A 13,940-nucleotide genomic window follows, 5' to 3' on the forward strand; every position below is an offset into this window, starting at 1 on the left:
GTTCACACAATTTATTCACTAAATTTTGGATTTTTTTTTTAAATAATTTTTTTTTAACATAGACCAACCTTTTTCCAAATTAAATGGACACTCAAAATGTAATAAGAATTAAAAAAAAAAATAGAGCTAACATGTCTTAGATCAAGACAAGAACCATTTGACTTCCAAGAGGTCAATTGAGACCAAATGCAATAAGGGTAAACACAGACAGAACATCTATTTTTTTACCCCTCCCTTTTTTTCCTAAATCAAATGTTGTGTGGCCAAAAGGGTAAGACACCATAGAACTGATTACAGAAGACAATAACAATAAAACTCCTAAGACAAAAGTTGTCTGAAATTGTAATTATTAACTATGTTAAGATCTCCAGAAATTACATGGCCAGCAGGATTATAACATGCAGAAATGTGCAAAACCAAAGCAAAAGTGCTGCCCTCAGGCTCTTATAATAAAATTGTAAGGTTAACATGAAAGACATGTACATTTTTTATGTTTGTCTTTTGTCTATTTTTAGATGCTACTGTAAAGCAGCAGGTATTAGAGGCGGTTTTTGAAGGGGAAAACAACATACCAGATGAGAAAATACCAGAGGCGAAAATATCAGATGAGAATGAACGTAGTGCTGCAAGTGGTGCAAGTTGTAATAGTAGTAGTATTGGAAAGGTAAATAAATACTCGCAAAAGAGTGTGTTTTCTACAAATATGTTTAATTTTATTCATCAGCATTGGAAACTTAACATGCTTAATGAAACAGTATGATAGTCAGTTTTGATATTAGTAAAAAATTAAGATAAATAGTACTGACAATATTGTCTTTTCCATCCCCCTTAGGTTATTTCATCAGTCATATTGTACAAAACAATGTTGTACACAATAAATAAGAGGCAAACAACTTTTAATTTTGGTACAGATAATTTTTTTATTTTAAAGTTTCCAATTAACACTATTTTTGTATGCCCCGCAGCTAAAGGAAGGGTGCATCAAGTTTATTATGTCAGTATGTACGCCCGTCCGTCTGTTTGAATGTACCTCCCATAATTTGTTTCCTTTCTTCAACTTTAGTTTGCCTCGACCAAATGTTATGAAACTTTTACACAATGCTTATTACCACAAAACACAGTACAATTTGAAATTTGGGTGGCATCATTTTTACTGTCCATGAGTTATGCCCCTTATATTATATGCAAGCAGGGGCATCATCTGTGTCCCATGGTCACATTCTTTATTCATTTGTACCTTTTTTTAATTTTTAGGAGAAAAAGTTACATGACCCAAATTTGTTGGCCAATTATGCAGACAAAGTAATGATGGACAAAAATTGTGATGTTTTTTCTGCAAAAATTTTATCGAAATATTTCACCATCTTCAGAGACTGACATTTCAGTGTTATCATTAGATAGCAATGAAATAGAACCTTTTGTCCAAAAGGGGTACTCATACTCAAGGGATAGCGAGGAATCCACTAAATGTTTTCCATCAGAGGACATATCTCCTATTTCTTCGTCAATGGGGGAATTAAATGTCAATGGCATTCAAATATCTAGCACAACATTTGTTTCTCAAATAGAATTCTTAGAAGTTGTATCAAAAAAACTTGCCTGTAAAAAAGTCAAAATTATGACAAAAAGAAGGAGACATAGAAGAAGAAACTTCTACCGCAGAAGATAGATTGACACAATTATTTTGATATTTCAGGTTCACAACTGGACACAGTCGGAAGAAGTTCTGTTGATTACTTTGAGAAGTGATATAGAGTCGAAATTTGTTGGTGCCAAGGCTCATGAAACACTATGGAATGAAATTCAAAAGAAAATGGAAAAACAAGGGGTAAAAATTTCTGTTGCTCAAATAATAAACAAATGGAAAAATATGAAAAAACGTTACAAGGAGGTTATTGACGCAAACAATAAAACTGGAAACAATGCTGTTAGTTGGAAGCACTATGACAAGTTTAATGAATTGTATGGGAACAAAGCTTCCACAAAACTGCAAGCATCTTATGATTCAGGTCTTCAAGGGGCATCAGCTCAATTACATGCTAAACCTAACGAGGGAGAAAACAATATTGCTAAACCATCCTGTTCTGGAAAAAATTCTGTTGGAAAGTCTGCCAAAAAAAGAAAACGGGGTGATCTGTATGACATTATTGAAAAAATTAATGATAATGCACAGGATTCATTAATTGAAATAAAGAATCATAATGAGAAACAGCTTCAAAAACTTGATAGATTTCTGGATCTCTATGAAAAGTCAATTTCTGGTAAAGGTAAAAATGATGAGACTGATTAGGGCAGAAATAAATTGAATTATTTTGACATTGAGGGTTCTCATTTTATTTTTCCTGTCGAAAGCAAAGGAGCTGTGATTTTAAATTGTTTCTTCTATCATAGCTAAGCTATATATGTTTTAGTGAGATTATTTTTGGTTAAAAATATAGATTTATGGATTAAATCGAAAATTATATATTTGCTTTTTGAAATGTTTTTCCTGTTTTTTTTTGTATTATTCTTGATAAAAAATCAGGGTATGTGTCGGATAGAATTTATTTAGTTTTATTTTATGTTTTGCTCTTTGTCTCGCCTGTAACGAAAAATCATGAAGGCGACATAACGACGATAGATAATCAAAAAATCTACTGTGATGTTAAAGTTTTATACTTTCAAAAAGTGTTTTCGTTAAACATTGTTGGATATTCACAAAACTTTTCCTATATTAAGAATGGTGTCCAAATTCAAATTTAAAAAAAAATAAAATCACAATTTTCTGAAATTTAGCAGATAACTGGACAACGTGCTTTTTTGCTACAAAATTCTTTGTTAACCCTTAAATTAAAGTTTTATAAACTGCCATAAAATTGTCAAAGTAATGCTGGCATCTTTTTAAAATTGGCACACAATATTATTACCAGAAAGATTGTCTCTGGATATTTCTTTTAATATGTTTATTTGGTACTTTTCAGATATCTGGACTTTTTTTTTGCGATTATTTTAATGTTAACTATGCTTAAGTTTTGTAAACTTTGATAAATTTGTTTAACCAAATTCAGATCCTCACAGATATATATGGGCTGGGTTAATTTTTGATTTGCAGGTGAGATGAGGTTGTGCAGAAATTGTTGATAAAATCAGGATATTTAAGTTTTGTTATAATTTTTACTTTTGTTTTAGATATGTTTATGTACTGTTAAAATGTGTTTTTTTTCCATTTTGTTGATTAAACATTTCCATGATTACTGTGTTATTCTTGAAAATTATAAGATATATATATATATAAATATATAATCCATGTAAGTTGCATAAATGATCAGTATGAAATGTCTAAGAGACAACAACACAACCAAAATGTACAAGACCTAAGGCCACCAATGGTTACGCCTCTTTCAATTAATTTTTTATAGTGAGTCTTTTTTATGTTGTAATGTTACACTACTGTCTCAGGTTATGATGAAAGATGGTGCCTGTTAAAACATTCAAAACCTGCTGCATATTATATGCACCTGCCCTAAGAAAGGAGCCTTATGTCAATGGTTGTCGTTTGTTGGTGTGTTTCATACATGTTTTTAGCTCACCTGGCCTAAAATGCCATGTGAGCTTTTCTCATCACTTGGCGTCCGTCAACATTTCACTTAAAGGACTTCTTCTCTGAAACCACTGGGCCAATTTGAACCAAACTTGGCAGCAATGGTCCTTGGGTGGTCCTCTTTCAGATTTGTGTTCGATGACCCAGTTTGTCATTCGAGATGGCCGCCAATGCCAAACTTAGTTTAACATAGGACCCTATGGGAAAATCACAAAAAAATCTAATTGCTGACACGATTTGAACCAAACTTGGCAGCTATGGTCCTTGGGTGGTTCTGAACCAAACCTATAGGAGTGTAAATGTTTCTTTTTTTAAGGATGTTATCCGATGATACCTCATGGGAATACAGGTGAGCGATACAGGCTCCAGGGAGCCTCTGGTTTGTTTCTGGTTTTCAATACTAGTATATAAATTAGACCGTAGGTTTTCCCCGTTTGAATTGTTTAACACTTGTCATTTTTGGGCCCTTTTAGCTTGCTTGGTGTAAGCCAAGGCTCCATGTTGAAGGCCGTACTGTAATTGCTTTACTTAACTACATTGTGTCTTGGATGGATAGTGGTCTCATTGGCACTCGTACCACATCTTATTTATATTAGTATAAACTTGGAAAAATAAAAACATCTTCAGTTGACAACAAATACTTGCTTATAAGTTCTGTTGTGCAAAAAAGATACTTTAGACTCCTCTGGCCATCTGTCATTTTACTATGTTTTCTGCACCATAACTCAAGTTTTCTTTGATTGATTTTTATGAAACCTGCACAGATGGACGACCATGGAAGCTAAATTAAAAAGAACACAGAAATGTATTGACTTGTAGGTCAGAGGTCATTTGGTTTATTAAAAAGAAGATATGGTGGTAATACAGGTACTACAAATACCCTCTCCAAATTTCTATCCACAGAGGTCACCATTTCTAAAATGAGATAAAAATTAAAGATGTTTTTACAGAATAAACTTTAAAAAAAAAAAAGAAGTTTGCCTGGATGGATTTTCATTATAAATGCACAGAAAAAAGCTTCAGTCACAAAAGGGATATCTACTATTATTATTATGTTTGTCAAACATCAAGGTCACATTTTATAGAGACAGTTCTTGAGCGCTTGTCTTCTTTTTGAAAATTAATTTTCAAAAATGATCGTACAGAATCAAAAACACTTTCTAATGCCATTCTGAATGAACTCTACATTTTAAACCCATATTGTCTCACAGAAAACTTATGCTAGTGTTCTCATAAGATTTTCCCTTACTCTAACTCCAGCATTATCATTTCTGAAAATATTTTGAAATCCATTGGGGTGACCATCTTGATTGTCATCAATAAATTGTTCAATGTCCTCGTGGTTAATTATTGTCAAATTATGAAGTATACATCCACATACAATAATGCCAACAATTGCTGAAGGTTCATGTGACGTAACTTCTCGGAGACGCCTAAAGCGACCCTTTAAAAGGCCAAATGCCCTTTCAACTACTTGTCTTGCAGATGAAATAACCTTGTTGAACTTCTTTTGCAAGTTTGAAAAGTGTCCATTATCTTTAAATGGAGGTATTAAATAGGGTTTAACTGGATATGCACTGTCAGCAATCAGGAATTTGTTGCAACCAAATATTCTCCCATTTTCTGCCCTGTCTGATAATGAGGAGTTTCTAAAAACTCGGGCATCATGTGTACAGCCTGGCCATCCTGCGTATACATCACGGAACATAAGATTATGATCCACAACAGCCTGAAAATAGGAATGAGAATTGAATAAGACTAGGTAATACGTTCAGTTGATGTGTGCCACATTCGTTTATCACAATACATTAAAACCTAAAAACGCCGTGTGAATTGCAAATTGTTATACGAGAAAAAATACTTTTCTCCAAACAAAGTTGAGTCCCAGTTCGGACAAATTCATGACAGCTTCTGAATTTTTCATCACATTGTAAACACTAATACATGCAGTAAGATTTGAAAAAAATATGGGGTTAAGTTAAATTATGTTTCAGTCACCTTAAATAATTTTCATTGGTATTCAAATTTGCACATCACCTAATCGAAATTCTAGGTAAATGGTAAAATCTAACATGATGCACATATATGATATTACCTGCAACTGCATGGACGGAAAGCCTTTTCGATTGATGTAGTCTGAATCCCCCTTTGGACATGATGCTAGGCGAATATGACTGCCGTCCATTGCACCAATGATTCCCACCATTCCACTTTTCAGCTGAAATTCTCTACTTATGCTATCCTGTTCTTGGAGATTTGGCCACTTGATCAACTGAAGAGAGAGATAAAAAGAATTTTATTTTATAATATTTATGTAATACTAGTAGCATATATAACTATTTAATTTTTGAACTTATACAATCTTTAACCCTAATACCACATTTATCTGTTTGTGAAAGGGAGTGGTATGTTGCCACCGGTCCCAGAAAAGTCATTGATTGTAAACGGTAGATGTCCTAAGTGCTTGGAATTGGCTCCCTATTTCGATATATTTGGTTATGAGTCCTTCTTTTATAAAAGCTTTTTTTTGGTTCTCTATTTTCCTAACTATTTGGTCCAGATGCTTCCGATTGATAGGTAACTCCTTGAAATACGTATGTGGTATTTTATATTTTCAAAAAAAAAAAAATATCCCTTTTAATCTATAGTCTGTTTTCGGATGGCGGGGATTAGCAGCTGAACAACCGTGTGTTGCATCCTCTAAAACTCGGGGAGATAGAATAGAATAAGCAAATGATAATGCTGAAAGTAAAATGATGTTTTTTTAACATTTTTCTTGAAGTTTGAAGCTTTCTACAGAGCCATCGATATAAATTGTATTTTTGATAAAGAAATTTATATAAGCACTGTACATTTAATTTGGTTAGACAATAATATAGATCTACTTATTATGACTAGCTATACTTAGTCTGTAGTTAGACTGATAACTTACGTAACAGAGATTATTTAATATAGCATTTACAACTGTCTTGATTACGTTAAAAACTGAAGCCTTGCATACACCAAAATAGTGTCCAATTTCACGATGTGACTCCATATTTGCCATATAACATAAAAATATAAGAAGTTTTTTGTCTGGTGCCTTCCCTCTCTCAATATCTTGTACGAGATCGTTTTTTAAAACATCTAATATTTGTTCGAATGTTTCTGCGCTGATCCTAAAATGAGATTGAAAATCAACAGGAGCAAATGTTGGAATAACTGTTTCTGCGTAGCATGTAATCCGTGGAACATGGGGTCTACGGAGCAATGCTGCTATTGTTATAGCTAAATTATTCAGTTGCGTGTGTCTAGCCATTGCTAGATTTTCTAGGCCCGTCATATTCTGTATGAACATGAAACATTGCATGTTGTTGTCAACTTCGTCCTCCATGTTGAGAGTTACTCTAGTATCGAGTTTTCCGTTCACGTAAAAGACTGCGCGCGCACAGACATTAACATAACCAGAGTAAGTATAGAGTAGATAAATAAACTCGCCCTAAATTGTCCCGGTTGTAACGAAGAATGTTATGTTGAACTGTAATGGTTGTTCCTTATCCAATATTTCGATGACTATTGAATTATTGTTATTGTTAGGGTCGGACCAAGTTGTCGGTACATTATACTTTTTAATGTCAAATTTATCATTATTTCCCATGTGATCATAATAGAATAAATCAAGGGTTTTAATCCATGGGTGGATGCGTTCTACTTTTGTGAAGAAGGTGATCATTCTGGCTTCTCTTTCGTATAGGAAAATATCTATATCTTCAAATAAGCACTTCTTTGCTTTACCCGTTCGTTTGTGAAGGATCTTTGGAAACATTTGCACTGGCTAATCTTTATAAACTTTGTCCATACTAAAGTCTATTATATCTTGTAGCTCGGGCCTCCTTCGACAGTGTTTTGATCAAGACCCGCCATTTTGTCTGTTTCATCACACGTGTTTTGCATTTGGCGTAAAAATACTGGTGCGAGAATTATGTTACGATTGTAATAGCATAAACTTACAACTCCACAGATGGAATTTAATCACTTTTGTCCTGTTATTTGTTGTTTACACGGCTATAAAGGAATGATTATATTAAACGTGACCTACTAAACAATTATATATTTGTTTGATTTAATCTAAATACTTGAGTTTTTGAGATATTAGCCTCAAACTTTGGAATTTACTAATCAATGACATCCCAGAGGCATGCCGTCCTGTATCTCTGTATTTCTTACTAGAAAGAGTATGATCTGCTTGTCATTTTAACCTTTATATGTTTGTTTTATGTTCAGTAACGTAACAGCGTAGATAGTTAGTAACGGAGATATCATCTTAACCGTATGAATAGCTACGTACGTACATGATTATATATAGGTTGACGATAGATAACAAGCAGACGGACATAATACAACGGACACTAAGTGTGACAAAAGTTTGGAAAACTTTGTATTTATCATCATAGCATATAATAAAAACACTACAAAGTCCATTTGCAAACGGACCAAATTTCTACTTAGAGCACTAATACAACTACAGTTATCTACCTTTATAAAAGAAACGAAAGTAGGAAGTAATCATCAGTTTCATCATATAATTCGATATAAACCTGTCTTAAAGGGATTATTGGATCCTGGAAAAGTACAATAAACAATCTACAAGTAAGTAGATCAGTCATAAACAGTTTATTATGTAGTCTATCTATATTAATACTGAACTCGTTCTATTTGAGCAGTCAAAATATGCGTTGACTGTATATTTCTATGTCATATACAGTCACTGACCTGATATCACTTTTCCTCGTGAATATTAAATAGAAATTGCCGTAATCATATTAAATTATTCATACGACTTACTCAACCTGTTCTCGTTTCTAATGTATACAAAGACTCAAACTTATTTCTTTTGAAATTTTTAGAGGAGAAAAAAACAACATACTTCACTTGTTTATAAATAGTTTTGGTTTGTTAACTATATAAATCATAATGTTTTATGCTTGTTGTTGATATTTTAGTACTTTCTCAAACAAATTTGTTCACCATCGATTGCGGATTTCAACAGGTAATGGACATTTCATTGTGTTGTATATTTATTTTATGATATGAGGCCTTTTTATAAAAAGGGGGAAGTTTCCTAATATTAACATGATCATGATTAAAATCAAATAATAACATTAACACATTTAACAACAATTAAACATATTTTTAAGATTGCAGTTTAAAGACAATAATAGTGCAATTCGGACCGAAACGGGTAAAAAGCTCGACAGGACCTCGAATTTCCCCGTTTCTAAGCCTCATCCATATATCGTTGATATGTCAAATCAATGTACTATTATTGTCTACTAGTATATATTATATATAAGTTCATGCATGTCTTTAAGGAACTCATACTTTTACATCTGGACTTTTGTTTTGCATGAGTTTAATTATTTCGACGTTTTATATATATACTCTGTATTATCAAATCATTACTCAGGGGAGGGAGAATACAAGAGAAATTAAAGTTATAGTTTTATATACTGATGTTTCTTTAAGTATATTTGTGCTATTTAATTTAAGGTTACAAGAGCGCAATTATTTGTTTACATTTTACCGGCAAGTTTGTTACTCAGAATAGAATCCTATACAGCTTCTGATTGGATGATACAGGATTGGAATTACTTTTAATCGAAAGCTTATCCAATTAGGTGTTAAAGCTGCAGAAAATCATATTCACATTTTACGAAGTATAGAAAATTCTTCCATTTCTTCACGTCGGAGCCATTAAAAATATGCCTTTTTCATTAAGCGAAAAAAATAGACGATCTTTTTCAACTGCATTTTAAGTCAATTTGAGCCATGCCCCTATATATATTTTGGTTGTAATGAAACACTGGCATTTCTAGTAACAGGAACTGCTACCCGTTTTTCCCTAGTTTGTGTAGTCTTCGAGAAAATAAAATACGGAACCCCAGTGATGCCCTATGGAAAATGCATTACGAATAATTCGGCTCCTTAAAGTGGCAGAGTCTCTGAGGTCTGAGTTCATACAGTCTTCTGTGTTTTAAATATTTTCCAATAAAAAAGCTACATTTATTGAGAATTTATTATGTGGATACTTTTTTTTTATTATAAAAAATCATGAAAAAAGCTGATAAAATAGTTGTATATCATATGCATCCTAAACAAAATTGCATATCGATTTTTTTTTAATCGTCTACAATATGGATATTTAAAAAATTTAGAAAGAAGATTTTTGAGACTCATATCAGAGGAAGAAAGTAGAATAAAATTGGTTAAACATTTACTATAAAGGGCAATAAATCCTAAAGGGGTCAACTGACCATTTCGGTCGTGTTGACTTATTTGTAAATCTTATTTTGCTTAACACTATTGCTGTTTACAGTTTATCTCTGTCTATAATATTATTCAAGATAATAACCAAAAACAGCAAAATTTCCTTAAAATTACCAGTTCAGGGGCAGCAACCCCGCAACGGGTTATTCGATTCATCTGAAATTTTCAGGCAGATAGATATTGACCTGATAAACAATTAAACCCCATGGCAGATTTGCTCTAAATTTGATTTGGTTTTTGAGTTATAAGCCCATAACTGTATTTTACCCCTATGTTCTATTTTTAGCCATGGCGGCCATCTTGGTTGGTTGACCGGGTCACCGGACACAATTTTTAAACAAGATACCCCAATGATGATTGTGGCCTAGTTTGGTTTAATTTGGCCATTGGCAAGTAGTTTTAGAGGAGAAGATTTTTGTAAAAGTTCACGACGACAACAGACGCCGGACGCAAAGTGATGGGAAAAGCTTACTTGGCCCTTCGGGCCAGGTGAGCTAAAAAAGCAGAAGAACACCATTGGATCTTTAATACAGCGAGTAAATCCCGAACCCGGAGGGGGGCATTAACTTTCATGTTTGCCTAAATGTGTACTAGTTCAGTTAAAATGGAGGTCACACTAAGCTCTAAAACAAATAAATTAACTAAATTTAAAAAAAAATAAAATGGGACAGGCGCTTTATGCATCGTGGTTAAATATTCTCAACAGATCTTAACCCTCCCTCTCCACCTCTAGTCAATGAAGGCTAAACAAACACACGACATTAGGCACAGTTACACTCAGCTTTAAAGACATCTCAGTCAGATTCTAGAAAAGACAATATAATAAACTATTTACCACGAAGAGAAATCCGTAGTTGATCCAATACGTATGTTAGTTGTATTTATAAAGTATCTTTCTTATAGTATTAAGCACTTGACATGCTTTTACAACGTGTACTATGTCTTCATATTTGGATTTTTGATATAAAACAACTGACATGCTGGTTTTGTTAGTAAAAACTGTAAACTAGCGTTACTTTGATTGTAAAATTATTCTTGCAATTGTTCTGGTATTCAAATCTTTTAAATTCCATTTTTCCTGGTTTCAAATTTTTAAGGCAGTCTTTTATGGTTTTATTGATGACATCAGATTCTGCAAGGCTTCATAGACCCAGTAACGATCATTTTGATAAAATAGACGCAACAAAAATCAGTAGTAAAAGTCAAAGCCACATACTTCAGTAAGATGCTGACCTGGTGAAATGACTTTACGTCTCTTTGCAACTCTGTAGCGACGTCTTTTTGCTATTTTGGATCTTTGCGAACCAATCCATTTAATCAGTTCTTTCCTATGCCCGATTTAAACACTTGTGGACTCGTGTGGCGAGTGACCCTTTTTTTCTTTAGAAAACATGCCATTCCCCCGGTGTGTGTTTTATCTATTTTTGTTTACCTTGGTAAACCTTTGTTACTTCTAATTTGATCTTAAACATTGTAGAAAACAAGAGAATATAAAACAGATTTCATGTAGTGTATAACAATAACCTTCAAAATCTGTCAAATAATAAAATGATATAGTCGTAATAGTTAAGATCCCGATGTGATTTTTTGAACAAACATTTCCATACAGTCATGCTATTGGTTACCTAGTCACCTCAAATGTGTAAGAAAAAAAATACGAATGGATATGTCTTTGTCTGTAACCTCTAGCTAGCTTTTTTTGCTGTTTTAAGGTCTTGGATTACCAGAACAATTGCCTGGTCCGATTATTAACAAGTTGCGCCCTATTCCTGATTCGGACGTTTTACTGAGTGTTGATGCATGTGGCTAGTAACAAATCAGGTCTTATTCTATTTGCAATACATGCATATCACACTGATTGTTTTAACCTTGGTGTGAATCATTTGAAAATATTTCTGTGACTTATTTTTGTATATCGGTAAACTACTGTTATTTCCTATTTGATCTTAACAAACGATGTCATTTTCCAACATGAAACCTCGAAAGCCGTAAATTAAAGATTTATTAAATACGTTTTTCTTGTAGAACTATTGACTTAAAAGAAAACTGAGGAGTTAAATAACGTTTTTATACGACCGCAAATTTAAAAAAAAATTTCGTCGTATATTGCTATCACGTTGGCGTCGTCGTCGTCGTCGTCGTCGTCGTCGTCCGAATACTTTTAGTTTTCGCACTCTAACTTTAGTAAAAGTGAATAGAAATCTATGAAATTTTAACACACGGTTTATGACCATAAAAGGAAGGCTGGTATTGATTTTGGGAGTTTTGGTCCCAACATTTTAGGAATTAGGGCCCAAAAAGGGCCCAAATAAGCATTTTCTTGGTTTTCGCACTATAACTTTAGTTAAAGTCAATAGAAATCTATGAAATTTTGACACAAAGTTTATGACCACAAAAGAAAGGTTGGGATTGATTTTGGGAGTTTTGGTTTCAACAGTGTAGGAATTAGGGGCCAAAAAAGGGCCCAAATAAGCATTATTCTTGGTTTTCGCACAATAACTTTAGTTAAAGTAAATAGAAATCAATGAAATTTAAACACAATGTTTATGACCACAAAAGGAAGGTTGGTATTGATTTTGGGAGTTTCGGTCCCAACAGTTTAGGAATTAGGGGCCAAAAAGGGACCCAAATAAGCATTTTTCTTGGTTTTCGCACCATAGCGTTAGTATAAGTAAATAGAAATCTATGAAATTTAAACACAAGGTTTATGACTATGAAAGGAAGGTTGGTATTGATTTTGGGAGTTTTGGTCCCAACAGTTAAGGTAAAAGAGGCCCAAAGGGTCCAAAATTAAACTTTGTTTGATTTCATCAAAATTGAATAATTGGGGTTCTTTAATATGCCAAATCTAACTGTGTAAGTAGATTCTTAATTTTTGGTCCCGTTTTTAAATTGGTCTACATGAAGGTCCAAAGGGTCCAAAATTAAACTAAGTTTGATTTTAACAAAAATTGAAACCTTGGGGTTCTTTGATATGCTGAATCTAAAAATGGACTTAGATTTTTGATTATTGGCCCAGTTTTCAAGTTGGCCCAAATCGAGGTCCAAAATTAAACATTGTTTGATTTCATCAAAAATTGAATAAATGGGGTTCTTTGATATGCCAAATCTAACTGTGTATGTAGATTCTTAATTTTTGGTCCAGTTTTAAAATTGGTCTAAATTAAAGTGCAAAGGGTCCAAAATTAAACTAAGTTTGATTTTAACAAAAATTAAATTCTTGGGCCTCTTTGAAATGCTGAATCTAAACATGTACTTAGATTTTTTATTATGGGCCCAGTTTTCAAGTTGGTCCAAATCAGGATCTAAAATTATTATATTAAGTATTGTGCAATAGCAAGTTTTTCAATTGCACAGTATTGTACAATGGCAAGAAATATCTAATTTCACAATATTGTGAAATAGCAAATTTTTTTTTAATTAAGAGTTATCTTTCTTTGTCCTGTATAGTAAGCAAGAAATATCTGCAAGAATTTTTTTTAATTGGAGTTATCTTTCTTTGTCCAGAATCAACTTAAATCTTTGTTATATACAATATACAATGTATATTCACTTTTTACTACCAACTGATAAATTTAAATAATCTTTACCATTCAGTGATAACAAGCAGTTTTTTTACATCTTAATATTTTATGATGTATTTAAATGAGTAGTAATTGTTGCAAACTCCATTAGAATATTTTAATTGAAATTAGTTTTGGAATAAGGGGGGGGGGGGGGGGATGTGATTAAAAAAAAAATTGGGGGGGGGGGGGTTCAATTTTTCTCATTTGAAATTTCATAAATAAAAAGAAAATTTCTTCAAACATTTTTTTGAGAGGATTAATATTCAACAGCATAGTGAATTGCTCTAAGAGAAAACAAAATTTTTAAGTTCATTTAAATACATTCATTCTGTGTCAGAAACCTATGCTGTGTCAACTATTTAATCACAATCCAAATTTAGAGCGGAATCCAGCTTGAATGTTGTGTCCATACTTGCCCCAACTGTTCAGGGTTCAACCTCTGCGGTCGTATAAAGCTACGCCCTGCGGAGCATCTGGTTGATCATTGA

The 13,940-nt window shown here is 32.9% G+C and overlaps 2 protein-coding genes across 2 annotated transcripts; one reads left to right on the plus strand and one right to left on the minus strand.

The window, feature by feature from the left end:
• Positions 1 to 252: 252 nt before the first annotated feature.
• Positions 253 to 3,230, plus strand: LOC134689833 (uncharacterized). Its single transcript, XM_063549800.1, has 3 exons — positions 253 to 271; positions 516 to 664; positions 1,697 to 3,230. The coding sequence occupies exons 1-3, from the start codon at positions 253 to 255 to the stop codon at positions 2,288 to 2,290; spliced, it is 762 nt and encodes a 253-aa protein (XP_063405870.1). The 3' UTR covers positions 2,291 to 3,230.
• A 1,152-nt stretch (positions 3,231 to 4,382) lies between these two features.
• On the minus strand, positions 4,383 to 6,996 carry LOC134689595 (uncharacterized). The gene is made up of 3 exons (XM_063549565.1): positions 6,513 to 6,996; positions 5,676 to 5,852; positions 4,383 to 5,309 (listed from the first exon to the last, which is right to left on the minus strand). Exons 1-3 carry the CDS (start codon positions 6,951 to 6,953, stop codon positions 4,797 to 4,799), a joined length of 1,131 nt encoding a protein of 376 aa, XP_063405635.1. The 5' UTR covers positions 6,954 to 6,996; the 3' UTR covers positions 4,383 to 4,796.
• Positions 6,997 to 13,940: the final 6,944 nt, after the last annotated feature.

The sequence above is a fragment of the Mytilus trossulus genome, chromosome 11 (assembly GCF_036588685.1).
Source record: "Mytilus trossulus isolate FHL-02 chromosome 11, PNRI_Mtr1.1.1.hap1, whole genome shotgun sequence".
Taxonomy (NCBI): Eukaryota; Metazoa; Mollusca; class Bivalvia; order Mytilida; family Mytilidae; genus Mytilus; species Mytilus trossulus.

Bases quoted from the DNA above. Each gene is read 5' to 3' on its own strand.
- LOC134689595 (XM_063549565.1), bottom strand. From the start codon at position 6,953: ATGGAGGACGAAGTTGACAACAACATGCAATGTTTCATGTTCATACAG. The intron at 5,853-6,512 runs GTAAGTTATCAG...CTCTCTCTTCAG, and splicing joins TATTAAATAATCTCTGTTAC to TTGATCAAGTGGCCAAATCT. The intron at 5,310-5,675 runs GTAATATCATAT...TCCTATTTTCAG, and splicing joins TTCCGTCCATGCAGTTGCAG to GCTGTTGTGGATCATAATCT.
- LOC134689833 (XM_063549800.1), top strand. The intron at 665-1,696 runs GTAAATAAATAC...TTGATATTTCAG, and splicing joins ATAGTAGTAGTATTGGAAAG to GTTCACAACTGGACACAGTC.